General features: G+C 34.2%; 1 protein-coding gene across 1 annotated transcript in view; it reads left to right on the forward strand.

The window, feature by feature from the left end:
* The window catches only part of SATB2 (SATB homeobox 2), a 214,180-nt gene that overhangs the window by 172,065 nt on the left and 14,593 nt on the right, over nucleotides 1-27,522 (forward strand). The window contains exon 10 of the mRNA XM_074215380.1: nucleotides 250-447. Within this exon, the coding sequence (XP_074071481.1) occupies nucleotides 250-447 (198 nt within the window). The remainder of the gene's footprint in view (nucleotides 1-249; nucleotides 448-27,522) is intronic.

A 27,522-nucleotide genomic window follows, 5' to 3' on the forward strand; every position in this document is an offset into this window, starting at 1 on the left:
TTAAGGTTTCCTAAGTTCTAGAGGATAAGTAGGAAAATAATTAAGACACTGACCCAAAATGTATAAATAAATAAGAAACTGTGATTTCAGGTTTTCTGATAGTTCAGGGTATATAAGATGAATGATCTGACTAGGTAAAGGGGAAGAACTTAGAAATACTTGAGTAGAGCCTACATTTCATTTGAGATCAAGAACATCCATGATTCATCTCCCTTTTGGAAGTTAATTTTTGTGACCTTTTCTTTCTAGGGTTGGCTGTGTGAGCTACTCCGCTGGAAGGAAAACCCAAGTCCAGAAAATCGCACACTATGGGAAAACCTGTGCACCATCCGCCGCTTCCTGAACCTTCCCCAACATGAGAGAGATGTGATCTATGAGGAGGAGTCCAGACATCATCACAGTGAGCGTATGCAGCATGTTGTCCAGCTCACACCTGAGCCTGTACAGGTCAGAGCAGTAACTTTCATCAATGAGATTTTATGTTGGTAGCAGTTGTAAACACTCCTAAGAGAATCTGGTTCCAGTTTTCTTCCTGCCTTGCTGGCTGTCTGGCAGAATGAGTGTAGGTACACTAATGCTCATTTCAAAGGCAGATGTCCTGAGTTCTAAGAATTGCCCACCTGTTTGTACATCTGTACAGAAATAGTGATATGAATATTTAGAGTTGGAAGAGACCTCAGAGATCAACTGGTCCACCCTCTTCTGCAGATAAACTAATTGATACTCATTCACTCAACTGATGAATAATGTAGTCAGGATTCAAACCCAAATCCCTCTATACTGAATCCTGTAATCTTTTTATTATACCACTGCCAAACTAGAATCATTTTTATCTATGATATCACAATGCCAATTTCACATGAAGACATCATATTTATACATAACAAATAGTGGTTTTAATCCTAACAGAAGATTTTCATTAATTTAGAAATGTTCTCAAGGAATGTTCTAAGACAGGGGAAGGAAGCAGCTATTAGGGAAACCTTTACCTAACTTGTTATGTTCTGCTTAAGTCATCTGATATCTAGATTTTTAATACTCAGTTATAGTTCTTACATTTTGTCTTTTTTCTCAGGATTTACTTTTCTCTTTTCTCAGGGGTGACTACTTTTACCCTGATAAAGAGCCCAGAACAAAATGGGTCTGATGAACACCATCTTAGGCAAGCTGAGTGTTATTATTTTTGGTACTTTCAAGCAATGATTTTTGAATTCCCGAAAGAAAATTTAAGAGAAATAGTTCTCCCTCTTAGAATCATAGGCATCCAATCTGGAGGAAACTTTAGAAATCATCTGATTCAAGAGTTCCTTAACCTGTGATTTTTTTTTAATATTTTGATAATAGTATTTCAAGCCAATTTGTTTCTTTTGAGATCCTGTTTTATTTAAGAAGTATTTAAGAAATTAAGAAGTTTTAAAAATTTAACAAATTATTCTGAGAAATTAGGTTAAAGAGGTTGGGGTCTGTGATACAATAAAAGATTAAAACCCCCTGATTTAACCTAACCATTTAACGTATTGGAAAACTGAGATCTAGCAATTTGAAGTAACTTGTTCATTTTATGAAGCTAGTCATTGGCAAGACTAGAACTAGCAGTCAGGACTATTGATTCTAATCCAATGTTATTTCCTACTAGGTATGACTATGATTCATTTTTTTTTTCACAGTGATCTCCAAAAAAAAAACCTGGGCAAATGCCAAGGTAGCTATAAGGCATAACATCCACATGCCAATTCATTATTTTCCTTTTCTTAACTAGACAGAGACCTACCTCATTTAACTACCAGAACATCTTACCCTAGAATTCTAAATAAGTCTTTTGGAGGATCTTGATAATCAAGGGATCATTGATACTTTGAGGATAGCAAGTCTAGGCACAGTTAAAATCCAGATTGAAATGGGTAGGAAATAACTGAAAGGTACCTCATTCTAGATACCCTTAAATACTCTTAAATTCAGACATTCAGAGAAGCTTGAAGCAAGAACAAGAATATATAGCATGTTATAGATTTGAGAGATTCCTGAACTACTTCTGTTCATCTATCTTATTTATTGTTCTTCAGTTCTCGTTACCATGTACTTCCAAAATGTCTGGGTTTTTTTTTTTTAAGTTTGCTTGTATGAAATAAATGGTATCAATAGATAAACAATGGATCTGTGGGTTTGACTATGTTTTTGTTGGCACACCAGAAATTATAGACTCCTTTGAAAGTAGGACTAAAAGCATTTTATAATGACAAAGAAAATCATCAGGAATTGATTTGTGTTTGGTAATTTATTTATTTAGTTTTATTTTCAACTCATGTATACCTGTGACTAAGTTATGTAAATTCTTTGAGTCTCATCTGCAAAATGAAGATAATAACATTTCGACTCTCTGGCTCCTGAGGTTTTGATCAAATACTGTATAAATTGTAAAGAACAATGTAAACCTAAGTAGTGATTAATTGATTAAAGGTTCTATTTAGCACTTAGAACTTGCCCCCATAATGATTACAGATAAGGTTTTAATTTTTTATTTTTAACTAAAATGACCTTGATAATTTAGCCTGCTTAAAAAGAAAAAAACAGCCTTTTTCACATAACCTCTTTTTTACACTGTCTCTGAGTGACACTGCTACATTTATATTTGTCAGCAAGTTACAAAGCTGTGGATTAATTATTTATTGCAATCATAATATGAAAAATGAAGAAAAATAAGTGGAACCAGCTGGCAAGTAAATATAGCAGAACTCTTGAGACTGTTGAATGCAGTTGGCCCAGCACATGTGATCTGGGGAGGACTATTCTCTGCAAGACCTTTGCCATGTATCTTGAATGTCTGACTCTAAAAGGTGGACCATGAGGGCTCCTCCCTATCTCTTTATATACCACCTCCTTGAAGTGATAAGATAGTTCTTGGGTGTTCCTCCAATGCTTGATGTTTTTTTCCATCACAACAATTTGGGGTCCTAATTATTACTTGTGGCTCTTAGTGTTATGGTGCTGTAGTTCTATAATTGTGTTTTCTGATGTTATTACAACCTGAGGCCCCAGAAGTGAATGAATACCCTTGACATGTGACCAAAAGAAAAAAAACCCAAACAATTGGGTTAAAGTATTCTTTATTAGCAACTCTACCTCTAATTGTGAAATCTAGAGCAGAAACATTAAACCTTGCCTGAAGTCAGGACTGGAGATTGAAAAACCAAGAGGTGTTGGTTGCTAGTCCCTATTTTGACCACATCCTCTCTTAATGTGGTAGAAAGCAAAGGGTATTGTTTATAGTATGAATGGGTCACTGAAGAGATTTGATTTGGGGCACTAGTCAAATTGTGCCTATGCCTGTTGTACCTTATTCCTTTATTAGGTTTCTACCAGAGTATTTTTTTCTGTGAGTAATTTTGTAAACATATTCATCTTGAGCTTATAGATGCTACATTTTTAGAACTAGGATTTCACTTAAAGTTCTATTCTATATATTAAATAAGGAGAGAATGGATGCCATCAGTGACAGTCACTAGCATATTGAGTTTGCTGACAAAATTGAGTTGTTCAAGGATTTAAAAGCATGTTTAAATTTCTTATAATTAGTGTAGAAAGATAATGTGGCGCAGTAGATTAAGAGCTGGTCTTGGAGTTAGAAAAACCTGCCCTGGATACTTATTGACTGTGTGGCCCTGGGCAAGTCACCTAAAAGTCTAAGTGCCTCCCACCCCCAACCCTTTAAAGTGGAAGATTGCATACTAATCTGCTTTGCTAGAGGCTATGCTTCATTAGTAGATTTCTACACTGATAAAATCCAAGGATCAATTCAAACAATAATTAGTTTCAAAGAGTTGCTATTAATTTTATAAAAGGATTTAAGTATCCAAAAGATAGCAATTTGTGAGGATGGGGGGGTTACATCTATTAAAAAACAGTATTAGGTTTAGTGATTCATCTAAAGGAAATAAATAAAAACATGGCCATACGTGAACTTGTTAAGTATATTCAGTTTCCTGTATAACACTAAATAATTGGAGTGATTGCATTTTTCCCTTTTGTCTATGTGATTTGGTAACATTTTGGAATCAGACCCACCCCCCTAGGATGGGAATCTTATTTCAAATCCTGAAAATCATTTTGCATTTACATTACCATCTTGAAGCAAACTTATTGGCATCATCAGCATGTTCTAGAGCTTCCTTTGTTAATTGTCACAAAAAAAAGGCAAATTACTAATGCATACATGAATAACTAGAAAAGGAAGTTTGCAAATCTAGGTTCCAGGTTACTAGGAGACAGATTTGTCCCCTCTTTGACTCATCTCCAGTTCTGTGTTCAAAGCCTGCTGTTTGAAAGTGGTTCAGGGTTTTGAAATCCCACCCCAGGTCAGTGCACACAAGCAAATGAACACTGGCTACTTTAAATGAATGAATGAATTCAGTAGTTCAGATGTTCAGGTGCTTTAATCACATTTGGGGAGGTTGGTAGTGTTCCTGACTCACAAAAAAGACCATACTAAGATGAATATTTATTAAATTCTGTATTGATAGATAGCAAGCCTCTGAGTTAGGAAAAATATGGGTTAAAGCTATGCCTCACACATGCAAGTTGACATTGGATAAGTCAACTTTTAATTTCTCAGGACCCCAATTTTCTAAGACTCCAGTTTCAGAGCAGTTGTAAATCTGCATTGGTAAGAAGCAGCTGCCTAACTTAGGAGTTCTTTACACTAATAAAGTCATAGGATCAGATCCCGTTTAGTTTTGCTTTACTCCCTCCAATAATAAACAACAACAATCTGCATCAATGCTTTCAAGCAAAAAAAATGCCCCCCCCACCTCCCTCACCCTGACCTTGATTTATTCAAGGTTTGAAATTTGTCATTCTACCATAGAAATTCAGGTAATATCTGGAGACATATGAAGCTTTTTCAGTGAACTAATTCTAATTCTCTCCTTCACAAAGATTAACTAAGAAGCATTTCCTGAATATCTTCATTTGTTTGGGGGTTTTTGTTTTGTTTTGTTTTGTTTTTGCTAGGCAATGGGGTTAAGTGGCTTGCCCAAGGCCACACAGCTAGGTAATTAAGTGTCTGAGGTCAAATTTGAACTCAGGTACTACTGACTCCACTGCGCCACCTAGCCTCCCCAAATGTCCACATTTTGAAGGAAAAATTTTCTGGTAATTAGAATAAGTAGCCAAGAATTTAGACTTTCTAATTTTTTTATTTGTTGCTTTCATTTTTTGGTAGGTGTCCTAGGCCAAGTCACTTCATATTTCTGTGAAATTTAATCTCCTTTAAAATGTTTTATTGACTACTTTTGTCTCATTTTTCACATTTTTCCAGAAGAACCCTCTCTGGTAATGACATTCATTATCTTCCCCCACCCCCCCACATCTTGTGAACTTTACTATTTCTATGAAGTACATATAATCATCCCTCTATTCACAAAAGTTCACAACCATGCCTTCACCCTACTCCTTACTGTCCCATATTCCACATTCTGAACAGTTGTAAGGCTTGTCAGCTCTCCCTCAGTAATACCTCTCATGTTCATTCCCTTCTTTCTGCTTAATGGCCTTCATCACTCTCCCCTGGACTATTACAATAGTTGCCTAATTGATCTCCCTGTCTCTAGGGATCGGCAAACCACTTAATAATGTAAAAACCAATTTTAGCTTGAATCTAACTTGGTCATAGTGAATTATGTTTTGAATGTATTTCTGTAGACAGCTTATGAGAAATTTTCATAATTCTAAATTTGAAATTGGTGTCAGACCAAATTTGGACCCATATGCCATAGTTTCCTGATTCTTTTCTCTTTTCTCCATACAGTTGCCAAAATAATAATTCCAAAGCACAGATCTGACCATATATCTTTCTTGCTTTATACACTCTGGTGGCTCTCTACTATCTCTAGGAAAGGAGAGAGAATTTTGACTCTTCTTTGTTGATGGTTATAACTTTTGATTTTGTTCTATTAATTTTTATTGCTATAGTTAGCATTTCTAGAATCATGTGAAATAATTAGTGAAGAGAGGGATTTCCTTGGTCCCATTCATAACTGGGAAAATTTCAAATTTTCCTCCCATTACAAACAATATTACCAACGTTTTAAAGTATATCCTTTTTAATCATAATAAATATGGTCTTTTCCATGATTTTTTTCTCTTTGCTCACTCTTTTTTAATATGTCAGCATTGTATTTGTATTGTTTTGCATCTAAGGGAATGATAATGCATTTTTAATACCTTTATTATTTTAAAAATTAATTTTGCTAATTGTTTTTCTAATGCTGAACCAATTTACATTTGGTAATGTGTTGAAACTACTTCACAGCTCTGCCAATGGTTTACACTGGGTTTACAAACAGATTTTTTAACACTAGTGTTTCCTATCTTTCATCATTTTGGTCAATTTTCATGTTGTGAAGTGAAACTTCAAAGCTAGTTTAATTTGAATTTTTTATATTAGTGATTTACAGCTTGTTTTCATATACTCATTTATAGTTTGAATTTTTTTAAAGAACTGTTCATGTCATTTTCTGATAATTCTTTTTGATTCCTTCTATAGGTTATAAATTCACCTTGTTTATTTTTTGTTTCATTTCTTTTATTTTCCTTTTTCTTGATTAAATTAGCTAGTTATTGATTAGTTTTGTTAAAAGAACCCTAAGGGTTTTAAAATTTCATATTATTTTCATTATAAAAATTTTCTCTAATTTTAAGATCATTTTTGGACTTTTTGAATTTCATTTTAGGATTCATAATTTTTTTTCTGTTCTGTTTAACTTCCCAACAAATTTGTTGGGCTTCTTTTATTCTCATTTGTTAATATCAGTTATAAGTGATAAGTGATAGAAACTTTTCTCCAAAGAATGCATTAGTTAACTCTCAAAAGTTTTGATGTGCTTTCATTGTTACCATTATTTTTTATATAGATATTTAGAGATTTGATCATTTGCATTTTGAGTTAATCATTATTTGTAATGTCATTATTTAGCTCGTATTTTCCTCATATTTCCTTTATATGTTGCAAGTTTTATTATGATTTGATCTATAAAGTATACATTTATTATTATCTGTCTTCTATATGTATGATTCCTTTATAACATAGCAAATGATTAGTTTTTGTAAGAATTCTATGGATGCTAAGAAATGCTTATATTCTTTATATTTCCATACTGTAATTAAATTGAGCTTATCCAATGATTCATTCATCTACATATTTTCCTTTTTCTTTACCATTTTGATGAATTTTTCCAGTTCTAAGAGAAGAATTTTAAAATATAAGTCATAATTGCATTATCAAGTTTTTTATTTTCTCTCTCTCTTTCTTTCTCTTTCTTTCTCTCTCTCTCTCTCTCTCTCTCTCTCTCTCTCTCTCTCTCTTTTTCTTTCTTTCTTTCTGCCTGGCTTTTCTTTTAAGAACATAACACTATGGTATTTGATGCATATACATTTAATATTGTTAATTTTTGAAAAATAATCTCTGATGCAATTAAGCATAATGTAGTTTCACTGTCAGTTTTTATTTACTGCCTCATTGGAGATCATGATTGTAAGTCCCTGTTTTTTTAGGATCACTTAAAGCTTGATAGATTTTATTCTTTTCTTTCGTTATTTTTCTCTATGTGTCTGTTTTAAGTGTTTTTTCTTTACAGAAAATTGTTGGATTTCACTCTCTTATCCATTTCTCTTTTTTTTTCTAGGAGGATTTAATTCATTCAAATTTATAGCTATGATACTTATTTGTGTTTTCTTCTATTGAGCACATAAAAACTAAACAATTTTAGCTACTCCTTTGTTTTGCTAGCACTAACATTTCCTCAAAGTTCTCCCACCTCTTTAGCTCTTGTCTATCTCATTTTCCTCTTAGTATTATTCTCCCCAAGCCCTTTGCTTTCTTTGTCCTTCCCTTACTTAGTCCAGTTAGTTCTTTCTCTTCCACCCTCAGACATTCTTGTTTTTTAGTGACATTCATTTGTAATAATCTTATTGAAGGAGTGATATTTTCCTTCTGTTCCCTCCCCTTTTTCTTTTCCTTCAAAGATTCTGTAGAATTTCTCAGAGTGGTAATTATTGATGGAGGTTCTCATTGGGATGTAAAGAAAAGTATTCTAAACCCTTGTCTGGTTGCCTACTCTGGACATAGTGGATGTGACCTACTCTGCCTTTTTACCTCTTTCCTCATTCCTTTTGATATTATGCTTTGAATTTATAATTCCTTGTTTTACTGTATTTTCACTCTGCCTTACAGATACCCTACCCTTCCTTCACAGGTGGGTCTTTCAGTATTTTTCCATTTTGCTTCATTATTTTTTCTTCTGTTTCTATATTTTTGTGTTTTAATTCTGCTTCTTTGTTTTGGAGAAAATCAATTGTTAATAGAATGTATCTGTAGAATTTCCGCCACCCCCCCTCCCCCCGTAGTGTCTTGTAAGGTTTCTTGATTTCTTCTTTAAGAATTCTTAACTTTTCTCTCTCTTTTTTTTTTTTTTTTGGAAAATTTCCCTTGATTCTTTTGTTCTTCTGGACCATTCAGGAAGTTTTTAAAGATGATCTATTATTATTTTGAGGAGTCTTGCAAAATTTGTTGTGATAGTTTCATTTTCCTCAGAGGAACCGGATGCATTTTTCTTTCCAATGTGGTGACTATGTTCTTCAAATGCTTTTTAATTTCTACTGTTCATTTGGATTAAATACTGAGCTTGTATCAGCAAATGATAAAATCTCTAAATATCTATATAAAAAATAATGGTAACAATGAAAGCACATCAAAACTTTTGAGAGTTAACTAATGCATTCTTTGGAGAAAAGTTTCTATCACTTATCACTTATAACTGATATTAACAAATGAGAATAAAAGAAACCCAACAAATTTGTTGGGAAGTTAAACAGTATTTCATAGGAAATTTGCACAAAAAAAATACTTGTTAAGAATTTTTTTTTCCTCTAGGAAGCTCAGTGCTATTTTTACAGTCCTTCCGTAGTCCAAAGCCTTCTAGTCTGTTCTCAGACAACAAGGATTAGACTGGGTTTGTGTCCTTTAGAGGTGAGGGTGATGAGATGTAACTGCTGCATGGAGACTCCAAGTGTCCACTGTCATTGAAGCTATTTTCCACTTTTGTCTTTTCAATTCTTCTGCCAATTTAAGGTTTAACTGATTCCAGAGGGTGGATTGAGGAATTGAGGGAGGATGCCCCAGGACAGAGCTAAGAAGAGAACACTGAGATGTCTTTGCTGTTGGTTCTCTTCCCCACATATTAATCATACTTTATACTAACTATGTATTTTCTCCTGTGGCACATAAATGATGCAGTGGAGAGGGTACTAAGAAGGTACTTCTGCCTTAGACACTCACTTAGCCAAGTTACTTAACTTTTCAGTTTTCCTTTATCTATAAAATGAAGATAATATTAGCACTTACTTCATATATAGTGAAGATCAGATAACATGTAAAGTACTTTGCAAACTTTAAAGTATTATATAAATATTATTGTTATTAATGATTTTTTATATATTTTGTATATGCTATATATTTCTGTAATATGTTGCTAATTTCCCCTTCCCCTCTTAACTTGTTTTCCCCAGACTTTTCCCCAACAGCCGCCCCATTTGTGTCTACTACAACCCTGAGGTTGTTGTTCTGAAATAGCAGTTTCAGTTCATCCTGGTAATATAGTTTCTCTTGAGAAATTATTAATTCCAATTAGTAGGGTGCTTAAAATTACACAATATTTATAAAGTCTTTTCCTAGTCTGATCTTGGCTTGAGTTAAGGGAATGTCAGGAGTCCAGGAAACCAGAAGTAGTAAGAACAATGGGTTAGTAAATTGATCTTCATTTATTTTTCAGTAAGACAAGACTGGCAAGTTATTTCCTTTATGTACTTTTATTCTTATCATTGGAGTTTTCTGTTTGAGGAGTTTTTTTACATCTATTATATGTTCTGTCTTCTCTTTTTACTTCTATTATTTGTTCTGTTTTCATCTCTTTCTGTCTCTCTGACTCTGTCTCTTTCTATCTATTTCTCTGTGCTTTATCTTGGGAAAAACTTTAACTTTGCCACCTTCTTAGGGTTCCCAGATTTTTCACTCTAAAAGCAAGGATAACATTAAAATTTCTATCTCAAAGCAAAGAAACAGCTTTTTTGTGCTCAATTCTGAGAACATATAAGATGATGCCAAAGTACAGGGTGACAATTTAAAGTTCTATTTGAAAGTTTGGTATTATGCTTTTTAGAAGTCAAAATATATTTTATACTGAAAACTATTTTGTACTGTGCAGATAATTACATTTATTTAGAACAAGTTTCATAGGAAATTACTGATGATCAATGAACATTATGTACTGTGATCTTTTATATAAATCAGGATAGCATTTCATAAGATAAATCAGTTTTATTATTGTTAAGCAAGATAACCAAGATGAGTTAGGTAGTATGGTATTGTAGAAATGGTAGTATGAGAATGCTGACTTTTAATTCCAACTCTGCTATTTACTAACCTATATGTCCTTGGACAAGTCATTTAACTTCAACTATCAAATAGAAATACAGGATTGTTTATGGCTCAAGAGAGACCCTTGATATAAAAGAATTTTGTGAATTGTAAATTACTTACCCTTTGGGGGTTTTTTTGGTTATCTTATATAACCCCCCCCCCCCCAAAAAATCCAAACTCTGTTGGTAATTTACCTACCACATGAAATGCACTGGTTTTTTTTTTTTACCAGATGACTTCATATTACAGCTTCCATAAGTATTCCTATAGGATGGAACCAAAGAGAACTTTGGTTTCCTAAAAATTTGACCTTCTGCAAGTGATATATTTTTAAAAATAACTTCATGATGCTATACATTATTGTCAAAGGAAATAATTCCTATACCAGGCCTCAATTTGTAGCATATTGCAGCATACTCCTTAAAAACTGTATTGATGATTGCCTCAAAAAGGAGATTTGGTTTAGTAGACAGAGTACTGGTTGTGGAGTTAGAAAGACCTGGGATCATATATTATCTGATATACTTATCAATTTTGTGATCCTGGACAAGTTACTCAGTCTCTCTTTAAAATGAAGGAGTTGAACTCAATGATTTCCAAGGTTCTTTTTCCTCTACATCTATGATCCTAGTCTTGAATGTAGTTTATAATTGTGCTTTTTGTTGAAAAATTATAATGGAAATGGAGAAAAATTATATTTCAGGAACTATGTTAAACATTGGAGATTCAAATACATAAAGGAAAAAAGGTACATATTCAAATGTGAGAACAAGTTTATATATAAGTATATATATGAAAGGCTCAAAATGAATAAATTCAAATAAAATACAAAGTAATTAAATACAACATAGTTGGGGAGGGAGAGAATTGGAATAAAATGCTACTTGGAAGTGGAGTGAATGCAGGAGTGACTTTTAGTAATGGGGATAACTAAGACAAAGGTATAGAGATGAAAATTGAGGATGAACAGAAATAAGTCTTGTTTGGCTGGTCACAAAGTGGAAGAAGTTAATAAGCACTGTCCAATTTGACTGGAAAGATAGATTGAGATCAGATTGTGGAGGGCTTAAAGATGAAAAAGAAGAGAGTCTCTAAGAGACAAAGGTAATCAGCATTCAAAATAGTTTGAGAAGGAAGAGAATTAAGAAAAGGGCATCAGCTTTGGCAATTAGGAGATCATTGGTAACTTGGGAAAATGCAATTTCAATTGAGTTGGGGAAATACAAGCACTTGCAAAAAATCAGTAATGATATAAATGAATAAAAGATCTTCATTTGAATGGAGAGAAATATGGAATAAAGGCTTATACTTGTATAAGCTCCCTATTATTTGGTCATCAATAAAAATGCTGTTGTCTTAATTTTGTAGATGAGGAAAATAAAGATCAGAGAAGTTGTGACTTGCCCAGTGTCACACAGTAGGAATTAGCATAGTTGGTATTTGAACTTGGGCATTGTTATTTCAAGTCCTACTGTAACATACAACCTTTTTTACTTTCGTACAGTTATTTTGTGTAATCATTTTACATCTCCATTTGTAAAGTCAGCAAAATTATTAGTATTTGGTCTATAACCATGAATAACCTATATTTGGACTAACATAATTAATAAAAATGATAAAATGGAGTCGAAGATATTTTGTTCAAGGTCAGCCAAAAAAAGGATGCTAGTGTGATGGAAAACAAGGGCTTAAAGTTAAGAGATCCAGCTCCATTTAGCTTAATGCTTAAACTCATTTTTTTTCCACTATTAAAATATGATTAAAATAGATTAGATGCTCTCTATGGTCCATTCCTGTATTAACATTCTGTGAATCAGGGTTTCTGAGTTAGGCACAAAGGCAGAATTCATGGACCAAATGTCTAGCAATCCAATCTAGTACCAACACTAACCCAAGCATCTTTTTTTCCCCTCATTAGTACATTTTGTTGTCATTCTTCTTCTGGTGATTGCTTGTTATTTTGATTGAAAATTACATGTGTGTATATAAATATACAGTAGGGGCAACTAGGTGGTGCAGTTGGTTAAGGGCTGGACTGGAGTCAAGATTCATTTTCTTGAATTCAAATGCAGCCTCAAATGTTGATTAGTTGTGTGACCCTAGGCAAGTCATTTAACCCCGTTTGTCACAGTTTCTTCATCTACAATAAACTGGAGAAGGAAATAGCAAACCTCTCCAGTATCTTTGCCAAGAAAACTTCAAATGGGGTCATGAAAAGTCAGACATGACTGAAGTAACTGAAAGACAAGAGGAAGTAAATATTCAATATTTTCTCTTTATCTGCTGTTGTTAGTTACTCTGTATGATTTGTGAAGATGGTAGACTCCCTGGCTACACACTTATTCCTGTTCTGTTTGTCATCCATCATTGCTCTCTTGGCTTTCTGTATTTTTTTGTATCCCTTTTGGGAAAACAGCAAGAATTGAAATATTTTGACTATTAGGCCATGGTATTCTGAAATAATACTTCCTTTTTCTGGAAGGATTTAGAGTATTATCTAGAGTGCAAAGACTAGTAATATTTTATTTAAATAAAGTTGAAGAGTAAGGAGCAGGCTGAGGCTAAGGGAAAAAAGTGGGAATGAGAAGTTGGGAGAGAGCAAGAAAATGGAGAAAGATGATAATAGAAAATGAGAGAACCTTAATAAAAAAGAATTTCTGGATATGTCCACTGACCTTTTTTTTTTTTCCATGCCAACAGCGTTAAAATTTTATCATGTGTACTGGGAGAGAATTCAAGCTTACCTTTGTTTTTCTATGGGTGTCTTGAGGAATAACCCCCACCCCCAACACAGAACAACAGGGATTCCTAGACTGGGTGGGAGAAGTACATAGGAGCCCTTCTTTTGAGTATTTCCACTAACAGATCCAAGGCATCATCTATTGGTCGTGACCTTCAGACAAGTCACTTACCTCTCTGAGCCTCAGTTTTCTCATTTGTAAATGGATATGATATTTGTGCTGCCATTGTGAGAATCAAATGAAATATTAGGAAGTCACATTGAAATCTGGAAAGTACCATAAAAAATAAGTTAGCAAAAATATTACTTTTACAAATTGCTTTTTAAAAAGATACTTTTAGGATGCTTTTATATATTTGTTAAAATTTCATTTAGGTATCAACTGAGGAATGTTTTTCTAGATGTCTTGTCTGCTGGGCTGAATTAGAAGTTAGTAGGCTCTTGATATGTTTCTATGTCTACTTTTGAACAAGCTTCAATTTTTCCTTGTTCTGTTTTTTTACTAGATGCAGGACTGGAATGTTTTCAGGATGGATTGACTAATGAATGTAAAATGAATTGAGCTTTCTCAGTGGTGTGCTGAGATTACCTTGCTATTTTAAGGTATTAAAGCTCACAGAGCTTTTGAGTCTACTCCATAGAGTCCAAAGTGATACAGCACCTTGTATGATACTATAATGCCTCACACATGCTGATCGGTGATTAACCAGAATTTTTCAGAAAGACTTGGTAGGGAGTAGTCACTAAATGCATTTTTCTCTCCTTTTTCCTTGGTGGTGATCCTTTCCTCCTCATTCTCCCCCTCTTTCTTCTCTCTTCTTTCCTCCCCTTCCTCCTCCTCCTTCCTCATATTCCTCTCATTCTAGTGACTTCTCCAAGAAGGAGCTTTATTACTTGTCACTTTAATATTGGGCTAATTCATTGCTAATTGCTTGGACTGAAAAAAACTCCGACTCAATTGGGAGTATGTTAAATTCAATTGTTGTCCCTGGTGTATCACAGTGTATAAACTGATCCTCATGAGGAGGGAGCCATTGTTATAAAAAAGCACTTGATATTCAAAGAAGTAAAACCTGTATTATCTAGCAGAATTGTTTCTACCTTATAGGTACATGATGATTTAAAGGTTCAATGTTTCCATCAAAGAAACAAAAATGTACATTCTGGGGTGGGGGGAGCTTTACTAAACCTTACTATTCTCATCCTTAGCATATATTATGACCAGAATAGAAATATTTATTTCAAGTATCTTGATTTAGATTGAGCTACTAAAGATGATCATAAATGGAAAATTTTTGTAACTAGAACAATAGAGGTTGTTCAGCAGACCCACTGTGTATATGTTCATCTCCCTCCCCACCCCTATTTGCCCCTAACTTGTTAGGGGTTCATGAAAGAGCATATGCAGGAAACTCTTAATTGTGTGTGTTTTTTAAATGAAGTAAAAAAAAAGAACATGTCATCAACTCTCCTCATGAAGTGCTACAACTATTGTTTGCCTTTGGGTAGTGGAGGTGGGGATCTCACGACATGCTAAAAGTGAAAATGACTAGATGGGTTTTTTTAAAGGTTTTTTTTTTTTTTTTTTTGCAAGGCAAATGGGGTTGAGTGGCTTGCCCAAGGCCACACAGCCAGGTAATTATTAAGTGCCTGAGGCTGCATTTGAACCCAGGTACTCCTGACTCCAGGGCCAGTGCTTTATCTACTGTGCCACCTAGCCACCCCAACTAGATGTTTTAAACACTAATTCCACTTAAAAAATAAGTAACTAGTTTATGGGCAAATTTAAGCTCATGGAAAGGTATCTCTGCTTGGAATTGATTGTAAGATTTTTTATATTAATGCACTTAAAAGATAAGGACCAATTCAACAGAGGGGAATTCAAGAGTTTAGCCAAGAACCATGTTAGCACATAAATTGTGAATTTGTAATTAATAAAAGACAGATCAATTGTGTTGTCATTCACATTATGTTATTACTACAAAATAGTTCATTTATTTGGTCTTACTATATCAGTGTTAAATTTTTTTTTGTTTTTTTTAGGTTTTTTTGCAAGGCAAATGGAGTTAAGTGGCTTGCCCAAGGCCACACAGCTAGGTAATTATTAAGTGTCTGAGACCAGATTTGAACCCAGGTACTCCTGACTCCAAGGCTGGTGCTTTATCCACTACGCCACCTAGCCGGCCTAGTGTTAAATTTTTTTTAAAGATTTCCTGGACTCAGAATGGGAGGAGATTTAGAGATCATCCATCCATTGCCATCACTTGTACTTACTACAGCATTACATGCCAATACTATCTCTATAAAGATAAGGAAAGAGGCATGAAGAGGCAAAAAAGGATAGTTTCACGTTACACAAAAGTTAGTGGAAAAGCTGGGATAATACACCAGGTCTCCTGACTTCTTATCTTGTGTTTTTTTCCACTGAATTTTATCATAGGAAAAACAGATGAGAACCTATAGTGGTTATAGATTCATCTATCTCATGTGGAACAAAATTCTTTAAAATAGTAAGATGTCATTCAAAAGAGTGCTAGATAGCAGATTTTTTTAGCTTTCTGAAAGTGGGAAAGAACATAAACTTCTTTCTAATACTCTCTTGGATTTCTGTTATTATTTGTTAATTCTCTAAGCACACTAAAATCCACCAAAAATGTAGATCTAAGCAACTTTATGAATAGGAACAAATCTTTTTAGTCATGTCAAAGTATTAAATAAATATCTAGTGATATTCAATATTATGTCAAAATTATGGGAGACACAATAGAAGAAATCATAATGACCCTTAAAGTGGAGAAGCACAGAGGAGAGATACCTTCCAACTTTTTAAAGACTTATAGGCTATATCTGGAAGGGAAGCAGAATTATCTCATGTAGCTGGATTAAGGTACTGATGATGAATATCTTAACCAAGAGCCTTCTATAGAGTTTTATAAGTATAGCTCAAATGATTGCCTGAGTTTTTCCTAAATTTCACTGCTGAGACATCTAGTTCCAAGTATACTTCCCCTATATATTATTACTGCCTCCTTGGTATTTGTTTTACTTTTTAAAAATTCAAAAAATTCAATAATTTCCTGCTGAGGAGTTGGGAGGTCTCTGTTAGACACAAGGATAGGATGTTTATGTGCATATAGAGATGCATACATATTCACATGTATATAAATGTACTTATATGTATAAAACAGCTATACACATATGAGTGTGTACATGACATAGTCCATACTTTTGTAGAGATTACAATCTAGTAGGGGGATAAGAAGAAAACACAAATAACTACAATGAAAATATATATTGAATTGACTGTAAAAGAGATATACTATGAAAGTTCACGGAGGGTGCATTTGAGTTGACCTTTAATAGATGGATAGAATTTTTTTTTTTTTTAGTTTTTGCAAGGCAATGGGGTTAAGTGGCTTGCCCAAGGCCACACAGCTAGGCAATTATTAAGTGTCTGAGACTGGATTTGAACTCAGGTACTCCTGACTCCAGGGCCAGTGCTCTATCCATTTTGCCACCTAGCCGCCCCAGATGGATAGAGTTTTAAAAATCAAAGAAACCAAAGGAAGTTATTTTAGGCAAAGGAAAGAATATGAGCAAGAAGTACAGACTATGTTGGAGGGACAAAGACTTATCTAAGTGTGAGATGCTATCTATGGTAAATGGCAAAGAATGTGATAGATAAAACTAGAAAATAAAAACTAGGGGAAAAAAGCCATTTGCAGATGGCCTTGAATTCTAGGTTAACAAATGTGAATTTTACCCTTGTAGGCTTTACATAATAGGAACCACTGATTTTTTATGTCTATTTTTATAGGAATTAAAATATTCTTTCATTTAAAAATGTGACTTCTATGCTGGGTGTTGGTTCTATTTCGTGGAGTTTTGACCAGTTCTTTTCTGTCGCTCTCTAAGCAAACGCTTTTCTAAAAACTTAAAGTATCTGAAGGAAACTGCCCCATGGAAGCAAATGGCATTGCAGAAAAGCCATCAAACAGTAACAAATAATGAACTCTGAGTATCAGTCTCTGAGATAACCAATTGAATTTCTTATGATAGATAGTTAATACAATTGCAATGGAAAGTCACTGAGTTTAACTGTTGTAGCCAACACTACCTACTGTGCCCTCTCAGCTGTTTCTGTTTAGTGTGGAAATCTAATGTAGCTGAAAACTGCTGCTGATTTGTATTAAGTTGAAGTCTGGAACTCCCATTTATAATGATAGTAAAGCGCTCTTTCAATTAAAGGAGCACTGCCAAAGTTCTGAAATTAATTTATTTTATTATTATTCCATCTGACCCCAGAGATGGGAGATCAAGCAAGCTAGATAGGTTTGACAGCTCCCAGGTCACAAGTTCAGTCTCTGCACAAGTGGATTCTAGATGTAATCTTCTGCAAATTATTTGACCCTGAACTTTTTGAGACTGAGTCTCTTTACTGATTTGTTCCATGGGTCATCCTGATAACATAAGAGCTAAGGGGAGGTGGGGGAGGGAGGGCAAGTGAGTAATAATATACAAATCTTATATTAGTTCAGGCTTAGACTAGGGGTTTTTAACCTTTTTTTGTGTGTTGCAAACCTCTTTTTCAATCTGATTTAAAACATACAGACTTTTTCTCAATAATTCTTAATTGAATAAAATAAAATACATAAAATTCATAAAATTAGAAAGAAAATCAATTATTTTGAATTAAATATTCTTTATGTTTCAATATGCTTTATTTTTTAACATTTCTTATTTTTCTTCCAATTGCATGTTAAAACATTTTAACATTTGTTTTTAAAGTTTTGAGTTTCAAATTCTATCCCTTCCTTCTTCCCCTCCCCCACTCACCCGAGATAGTAAGCAATCATATATATAGGTTATACATGTGCAATCATGTAAAACATGAAGTAAGACAGTTTTTTCTCATCCAAGTTCATAGACCTCCTGATATCCATCCCCAGATTACAAGTTAAAAATTCCAGGCTACACATTGTAAGCAGATATGAAAAGAACACCAAGACTGGCATATAGCATTTTCTAAATACATAACATTTTTCAATCTCATTTTGAATGAAAGGTTGAATAGACAGGCATTTATTTAATACCTATTATATGGTATCATGGCACTAGTTTCTAGGGGCACAAATGTGATTCTTAAAACATTTCTCTGTGATAATTACTATTATGTTTCCCATTACAAATGAGAATATTGAGGCTCAGAGAAGTCTGATGTGGTCCAAGATTACACAGCTAGTGAGTGAGAGTTTGAATTTGGGTTTTCCACATTTTATTTAGGTACCAGGACATAAAGCCCTAGCATGTGTGTATGTATGACACTCTAACCTAAATATTGTTTATATTGTGATTACAGTGAAACTTGAGGGAGGGACCCTGCTAGTAACGACATTTATTTATAAAGACAAAAATATACAATATTATATATTCAAATGGGATAAGGACAAACCATAGTCTCTTAGGAGAATTTTATGGGTTAGCTGAAGTAGCCTCTTAGAGCCTTTTATGATTAGAATATAAGAATTCAGGACTGTTGGAAAGAACTGGAAAATGAATTTACTACCAAGGTAACATCAAAAAAGTAACTTCTATTTCTCAGAGTCTCACTTTCCTCTAATGTAAGAACAAAAAATAAAAGGAGTATACTATATAGCCTTTAAAGTCCTTTAGAACTCTACATTGAAGATCCTATGAGCTGTAAAATGGAAGTTCTATTAGATGATTTATCTCTAGGGTCCCTTACTCCTTAAAATCTAGAGTCCTCTAACCCCCAGTACAGGATGAAATTCACTGAAAGGGCTGAGTGATTTACAGTTTCTTCAGCAGATACCAAGTAGCATCACTTTGTGACAATATGACCGTCATATCTGAAGCACCTGTCTCCTAGTTTTAAAAAAAATCAGATCTAAAAACCATCTAGACCAGAAAAACTGGATGGTACCACTTTTCATTTGATTTTCTAGAGATTCTTAAAAAAACAGTTCAAAGTGTTGTAATTTTATTTTTACCCTTCATGTGCCTGCTCATGGAATTCAGGATATGCTTTTGTTTATATAATTTTGTCTGTTAACACTAACTGTATACACCAAACTTGAGTAATCTGGAACATACTGGTTCTCTCATTCCCCAATTATGTGGTGCTTTAATTGATTCAGTAAGAAGAAAACTTGACAGTCGTGGTAAATGTTCAAAATGTAGATACTCTCTAACCTATGATACATGTAAGTTCTTAAAAGACTAGTATATAGAGGGTCCTCAAAATTTTATAATAATTTAGTTTAATAAATTGTCAAAGTATAACACATAAAGCATGTACAATGATTACATTCAATTAATGTTTAGAATACTGTTATAGCTTTTCATGTCTTTTCATTGTAACTCAGGATTTCTAGGTATGTTAGGTAGGTAGATAGATAAATAGTAGCTTAGCATTGTAGGTTTACTGACATTTGAAAACTCTAATTTTGAGCAGCTCTGGTAAGAAAGGACCTTAAATCTTCCCTCAAAAGTTGTGCTCCAAAACAATGATAAAAACAATTAACAAACAGCTCTGTGCTGGCAATATAAAGAAAAAACTAAAATAGTCCCTGCCTTTAAGTGGTCTATATTATTTTGGGAAAAATATAGCATGTAAATCAGAACATGCAAGATGAACACAGAATTAATGAAAAATAACCTTAGAAGTAATGGAACTAAACCCTGAGTGATCAGGAAAAGCCTCCTGTAGGAGGTGCCATTTGATCTAAGTCTTTTAGAGACAAGGGATTCTAAAAGTCAGAGGATGAGAAAAAGCATTTTTTTTCCCATAGGAAACAAAAAGGACAAAAGCATGGAGACAGGAGATGGAATACGGTCTAGGAACAAGACAGCCAATATGACTAGATTGTAGAGTGGAGAAGAGTAGAATTAGATAAAATAAAAAGTGATCAGGTTGTGAAAAACTTTAAGTACTGAAAGACTTTATCTTTTTTTCCTTGAAGTAATAGGTTACCACTGGAGTTTATTGAGTAGGAAGATGATAGCTGCAGTACAGAATGGATTGGAAAAGGGAGGCTACTGCAGTAGTGCAGGCAAGAGGAGATGAAGGGCCTGAACCACACAGTGACTGTCACATGATAAGTGCTTATTAAACATTCTATCCATCTTTTATAGATCTGTCTATTTTATCTTTTTGTCTATTTAAACTATGTTGGTGGTTGTATAAGTGGAGAGTAGGGGACATATGTGAATGATGTTATAAAGAAATTGCAAAATTAGTAACTGATTTGATATCAGCATGGAAGAATACTTCAGTTGCCTCCTGCTTGAAGAGAAGAGAGCAAATTTGTTCATTCTTAGGATTTTTGAGACATATTTTAGCTCAAACGGTCAACTAGTGGACAGTAGGTTGATTTTAATATGCATAAACTGTTGTTGTTGTTTTTCAGTTGTTTCAGTCATATCCAAATTTTCATGATCTCATTTGGGTTTTTCTTGGTAAAGATAATAGAATGGTTTGCCATTTCCTTACAAATGAGGAAACTGAGGCAAGGAGGATTAAATAACATATCCAGGGTCATATGGCTAGTAAATGTATGGGGTCAGATTTGAATTCAGGAAGATATTGAGGCCTGGCACTGTATCCACTCCACCCTCTAACTTGCTCAGTATATAAACTACTAACCCACTATTATCTGTATTTTATTTACAAGAATCATTCAGACTAGTTTGGATTCATTGTTTTGGGTATGCTAGGAGATTTATGAGCTACTTTCCATATAATTTCTCTATTTAAATATATATGCTCTTAATATTTCAAAAAGGCATGCAGCATGTTCTATATAAATACACAGTCTAGTCTACTTTACATAGTCGTAATCCTCATCCCTAGAATTAAATGTGGTCAATGCCTACTCTCTATTAATCTGCATTTGCAACATTACAGAGTATACTGAAATGGTGCGGTACAGATGGGGAGAGTAAGTTGCTTAGTAGGCACAGAACTACAAAGACAGAGTTCAAACACATGACTTCAATAAATAACTTGGGAAGGGGAGGATTAAAAATTAAATTATTTGTTTAGAAAGTTTAAAGTCACCATTTGTGATCATTATATTACTGAAAGGAAATAGGTTACTGGATTTTGCATTTTATTTCCCTCCTCCTTCCTCATGTTTTGAATTAAAATCTAAAGACAGACAGATAGAATGTGTGTATATGTATATGTTGGTTTGTCATGTCATGGAAGTCTCAAGTCCCAAGAAGTCTCCACTCAGGTCCCAAGAATGATCCTGCATTTCCCAAAGACTTACTTTAAATCCTTCACTGTCTTAGCAGATCACTGGTAATTGCATTTTTATAAAGGGTACAAAAAATCATCTTGACATCACCTAGTGTTTTTTCAACCATACCAGACATCCAATCTTTTAAAATTTTCATATATAGTCTGTATTTTTGGTGGTTTGGTTTTTTTTTTTTTTTGATTAATGGTAGTTTTATTTTGTATTCAAAGTCTTGAAAAGAGAAACCAAAAAAGAATCTTTTTTTTAAACCCTTAAATTCCATCTAGCAGTTGGCATATTTTTCTTTGAAAAATTCCGAATTTGACTATATCATGCTTTGGATTAAAAAAATTACAATCAAATCCCAAAGATTTTTCAAGAACTCTTGGGCATTTTAAAACACACACTTCAACATGCACTGGGATAAATAGCTCTTGGTAGCAATGCTGCAGAAAATGAAAGGAAGTTAAGAGTGTGTTGTTATAGGGGAAAATTCATTTTCTGACATATACCATTGGGGCTTAATACCCAATCATAACCATTGCAACCAGATGAACAGAGGAAAAGTTCTCGCCATTTTCTTGGCATGGGCATCAAAAAGGTGAGAAGTATTCATTCTATCCTCTAGAAAAAATGTTAGATTAAAAATAAGAATAATTTTGTATTCCATTAACTCTTCCTGAACAAGTGGGATATTTTGCAACCCATTTCATTAAGAAATGAGCTAATTATATACCCCTAGGAATTGGAGATTTTAATAATACACAATAAATAAAATCATATCTAATAACTTAACTGGTTTTAGTTGGCACCATCATCTCCTAGCTGTACAGTGACTGAAGCAAAATAAATAGTTGCAGCCTTTGAAAGCCCAGTTTCTATTTGCTAAGTAAACTTGGCTTGCTTTAAATTCCTCAGTGTACAGTCATTAATACAATCCTCTTTGACAGCATTTAATTAAAGTGCTTTTCTCTATTAAATTCATTAAATTTTTTTTTAATGTACAACTGTTTTCCAGATGCTGAACGGCAAGGACTTATAAACTGCATTTTAAATAACTTCTCATTTCTCTTTGTAAAGTGTTTATTAAATTCAATTTAGAAACTGTTAAATATGACTTGGGAAAGAAAGCCAGCTTTCAGGGCATGTTCCTATCATTTCAGCAGTTTCTTTTTTTAAAGTAAATGTGAGTTAACCTCACCTAAGTGAGCATTTGTAATTTGCAATCATATTTTTACAAAACTCAGTGAACACTGATGTCCATACACAAACTGAAACCACGTAAAGAAATAATTTCCATTGGAAGGCTAGAGAATTTGCATTGGCTTTCTGCAGGTCCTTAGCTTGAACACATTTGCCTGAAGGGACAGAGGGAGGGCAAGAGGGTTGTGCCTCAGTATTAATACATTATTGACAGCTTAATGTCTTGGCACCTAGTCAGCCTGAGAGGTATAATAAACAGGAAGCTGTTGAATGGCAGAGTAGTCAATAGCATTTTCAATCAAAACCTTTCAGTTAATTGCTGCTTGACCTCAGAGATTTCCTTTAGGAAGTAGTCCTTAGTTCAGACCAGAAGGACCACATTGCCTCGCTGAAATTCTTTAGATGACAGTTTGATGCCTACCATAACAATAATGCTTTGTTCTTTTGTGAGGTGCAGGAGAATCACTGACTGCAAGAACTGGATCAGACCCAAGGTCATCCAAGTCCCACATTTCACAAATCCCCTAACTTCCTATCTGATGCTCTCTCTATTTTGCCATGAATAATGATCAAATACTTGTTCTTTCAGGCAAAACTTTTTAAGATGCTTATGGAAAGTTGTTGGCTTCTGGTTTCATACTAGGATTAGGATTCTAATTGGGAATATGAGATGAAGCTTCTCAAATCTAAAATTCCCTAGATTTGCCTCCTAGTAGGTCCATATACTATGCTTTCAGTATAATCTTTCTTTTTACATATAATCATACCAGTCCTCTGATCGGAAATCTTTAGGGACATCATCTGCCTCCTAAATCATTTTCATATTCTTTTGCCTGCCATTCAAGACCATGCCCAGTTTAATCCCACTCTATCTTTGTATCCTTATTGAATATTACTACCTCTGATCTTGAAACCAAACTGGCATAATCAGTTTCCATGGTTTGGCTCAAATTGTTCTCTAGGCTTAAATATTTTGCCAGTCTCCAAACTTCTCCATCTCCCTTAGTCTGTTCAATTGCTACCTGTTCTTTAAAGCCCAGATAAATGCTACTTCTGTCAGGAATATTTTCCTGTTTCCTCTGGTCAAGAGCTATCTTGTCTTTGTTTTGAAACTCTGGCATATATTTTAATTTCATATTATATATATATATATATATATATATATATATCACCATTATCTCTGTGTCTTATTCCCAGTGCACGAAGCTTCATGGGTTGGGACTATGTCTTACCTAACTTTGCATCTCTCCTGGCATCTAACATAGTACTCTTCCTATCTCTCATCGAATATTTGAATGGAATTTAAATTTCAACAAACCTATGATATGTGGAATAGTGTGCTGGTGAAGGGCACAAGCATTTATTAAATTATATTAAATGATAAGCTGATGATGCAAAGAAAGAAAAATAAAATCCCTATCCTCAAAGTACTCACAGGCTGATGGGGAAACAAAGCATATGTATGAACAAGACATATCAAAGGTAATTTGGAGATTTTTCTTTTTTTTTTTTAATTTGGAGATTTTTCTTCGGAAGAAGAAGTCACTATGATTAAGGAGCAACAAATTTCTTGTAGAAAATGGAACTTGTGTCGACTTGAAAGAAATAAGGAGACAAAGATGAGAACAGAGAGCCCTAGGCAGGGAAGGTAGCCAGTGAAAATGCCCAGATTTGGTAACTTCCTCTTGTGTGAGTAAGAACAAATAGACCAATGTTACTGGATTGCAGAATACATGGAGGGGAGCAAAGTATAAGAAGACTGGAAAGATAGGAAGGGCCAATCATGAAAGGCTCAAACAGAGGATTGTATATTTGATCCTAAAGGTAACAGGGAGCCACTGTAGTCTATCAAATACATAGGTGACATGGTTAGACCTGAATTTTAGGAAGATCAATTTGACAGTTGAGAGGAAGATGGACTAGACTAGGGAGACACTTAAAGTGGGAAGACCAACAAAAATGACATTGAAACAATCTAGACATGAAGTGATAAGGGCTTGTACTAGACTGGTGGCATTGTCATAGGAGAGAAAGATAAGGAATAAGATTAGTGCTGGATAAATTATCTGAGAGTCATCTTCAAAGAGATGAGAATTGAATTCATGAGAGCTGAAGAGGTCACCATGAGAAATAGTGTAAAGGAAGAAAAGAAGAGGCTCTAGCACAGAGTCCTTAGTTGATGTGACCTGGAAAAAGATTCAGCAAAGGAGAATGATAAGAAGAGATCAGACAGGTAGGAGGAGAGACAGGAAAGAGCAATGTCACAAAAACCTAGTGAGAGAAGAATATGAAGGAGAAGAGGGTGAGCAGCAGTGTCAAAGTCTGCAGAGACAATAAGCAAAGGTCATTAGATTTGTAAGTTAAGGGATCTTTGGTAACTTTGGAATAACAGTAAAACACATACTACACATCCTAACAAAATCTTGGCAGCACTTTAAAGGCAAGAAAGCAGGAAGCCCAAGGGCAGTTTGACTCTAACTTTAGACCATCTACTTTGTTCTATTGGGATGGAAGGGAGGAATATTGAATGTAGATAAACCTACTTTAAAATTAGATTAGAAAATGAACCATTTAGTTTATTTTCCCTTACTGATCTTTCAACAGTTCTTTACCCAGCTCTATCACACATGCATGAAGGATGACTTTAATTACTCCAGTTTAAATTAGAAAAGTTTGGAACTTTTATGACAGTGCAAAATGTGTACCCATAGCATTTTGTCATCATTTTAGTTTCACTTTTCATCTTTTACTTTTTAATAACCAGGTTTTAGTTAATGGGTCCTTAGTGATTTCATGTTTTACTTTCTTTATCTGAGTATGTATCTCTGGCATACTAGAGAGAGGGTTAGTCTTTGAATTAGAACATGTGAGTCTTACTTCCAATTCTTAGAGCCTTTGTATGTATTAATGGTTGAAGCACTTCTTTCAGTTTCTGTTCCTCCTTCTTGAAATGATGACAATATTTGAATGACTGATCTCATGGAGTTGTTGTGATTTTGTAAATCTTAAGACCCTACAGAAATTGGAGGTTTAGTCCAGTCTGAAACATTCACTAGCTCTGTGACCTTAGAGAAGTCACTTAACCTATCTGCCTCAATTTCTTCATCTGTAAATTGGAGATGATAATAATATTTAGTGAGGATAAATAAGTTAGTATTTGTAAAGCTCTTTGCAAACATTAAAGCACAGTCTAAGTGCTAGCTAATCTATATGTGAATGACAGAGGCGTACACAACATTATTGTGCTCCATTATAATTCAGCTATTTTCAGTGATATAATGCATATTTTAAAAACTCTCACACAAGAATTTATCTTACGTTTGCACTGCCATTAAGCATGGTGCTGAGGAGGCCACATGAGCTTAATCTTTTATTTTACATCTCATATTGAAAGTTTGCATAGGTTTTCTCCTCTCCAGTGGTAGCACAGTAAACTTCAGTGGAAATAGTAAATGCTAAGGAATGCTAAGTTGCTTAATTTCCTTGGAAAGCTTTAACTTTTTTTTCACTTAAACACTAGTAGGGTAATAATAGAGGCCTATGATCATTTTAGCTTTCCATATATCTTCACAATGAATTTTAAACAACAGATTTCAAATTCAGTTGTAGTCAAGTGTCTCTGGAAGGCAAGAAGAATGGAAAGTTCCAATTTTGGGAAGACCTAAGTGAGGTGAGAGTCCCAGCTTGCCCTCTGTGAGAGACAAGGGCCTAAATTGAAAAGAATGTTTCATACATCACGATATCTAAACTTAAATGGGCACCAATCATTTGTACTGCTCAGCAGTTGATCCTAGAGCTTAGAACCCTAATAACCCAAGGAAAGGAATGTGGCATCCCACTTATCATTGGCAGACATAGGAGACTAAGGGTTTAAATAATTCTCTCCTGTGCCACCTTGGTTTTGATCTTGTGGTGGAGGTATTCATGGTATTTTTAGCTGTTTTTTAAAAAAAATTATTTAGGGCAGTGGGGTTAAGTGACTTGCCCTAGGTCACACAGCTAGGCAACTAAGTGTCTGAGTCCAGATTTGAATTGAGGTCCTCCTGTCTACAAGAGTGGTGCTCTATCCACTGCGCTACCTACCTGCCCCAGCCTTTATAGCTGTTAAAGTGTCAGATGAGGAAACAGAGGTCCAGAGAAAGGAAGTGTCTTGCTTATGCTTAGCAAGGAGGACTAGGATTTGAACCAAGATTCTCTGACTCTAAATCTTCTTTTCTTTTTAATATAAAACCTCTTACTGAAACTATAATCCTCCTTGTCATAATGCCTCTTCTCCAATAGGCTCAACCTGAATGTTATGGCATAGAACTATAGATTAAGGCAAGAAACAGGTTTTTTTTTATCTTCTAGAAACCTGTCTTAATTCTGCCTTCTGGTTATACCTCTCAACCTCCACTGACTCCCAGAAAGTTTTTTTTTAAGGAAAAAAAGTTGGTCAAAAAGTCATATGATAGTGTCATAAGAGAACCATAAGTCTAGTATTTTTATTGTTTTATTCAAGATACTTCACAATTGCATTTTCATCCTTTGATTTACTGGCAGGTAATAATAAAAATACTAAATCAAATTTAAATTAAAAATTAGAAACAATAAAAATAGTTTTTGTTTGTTTTTACTTTTGTTATTTATTAGTGAAAGCAGTATGGAACAGTGGGCAGAAATTCTGGAACAGGGAAGACCTTTCTCTGATGTTAAATAATGTATAAAATCAAGCAAGTAAATTTACTTCTCTGGTTTTGAATTTCCTCATGTAAATTAAACGGTTGGACTAGATCATCGCTAATGCCCCTTTTAGCTTCCCCAGCTCTATAATTCTACTAACCATTCTTATTATTTAGTGATTA

The sequence above is a fragment of the Macrotis lagotis genome, chromosome 1 (genome assembly GCF_037893015.1).
Source record: "Macrotis lagotis isolate mMagLag1 chromosome 1, bilby.v1.9.chrom.fasta, whole genome shotgun sequence".
Taxonomy (NCBI): domain Eukaryota; kingdom Metazoa; phylum Chordata; class Mammalia; order Peramelemorphia; family Peramelidae; genus Macrotis; species Macrotis lagotis.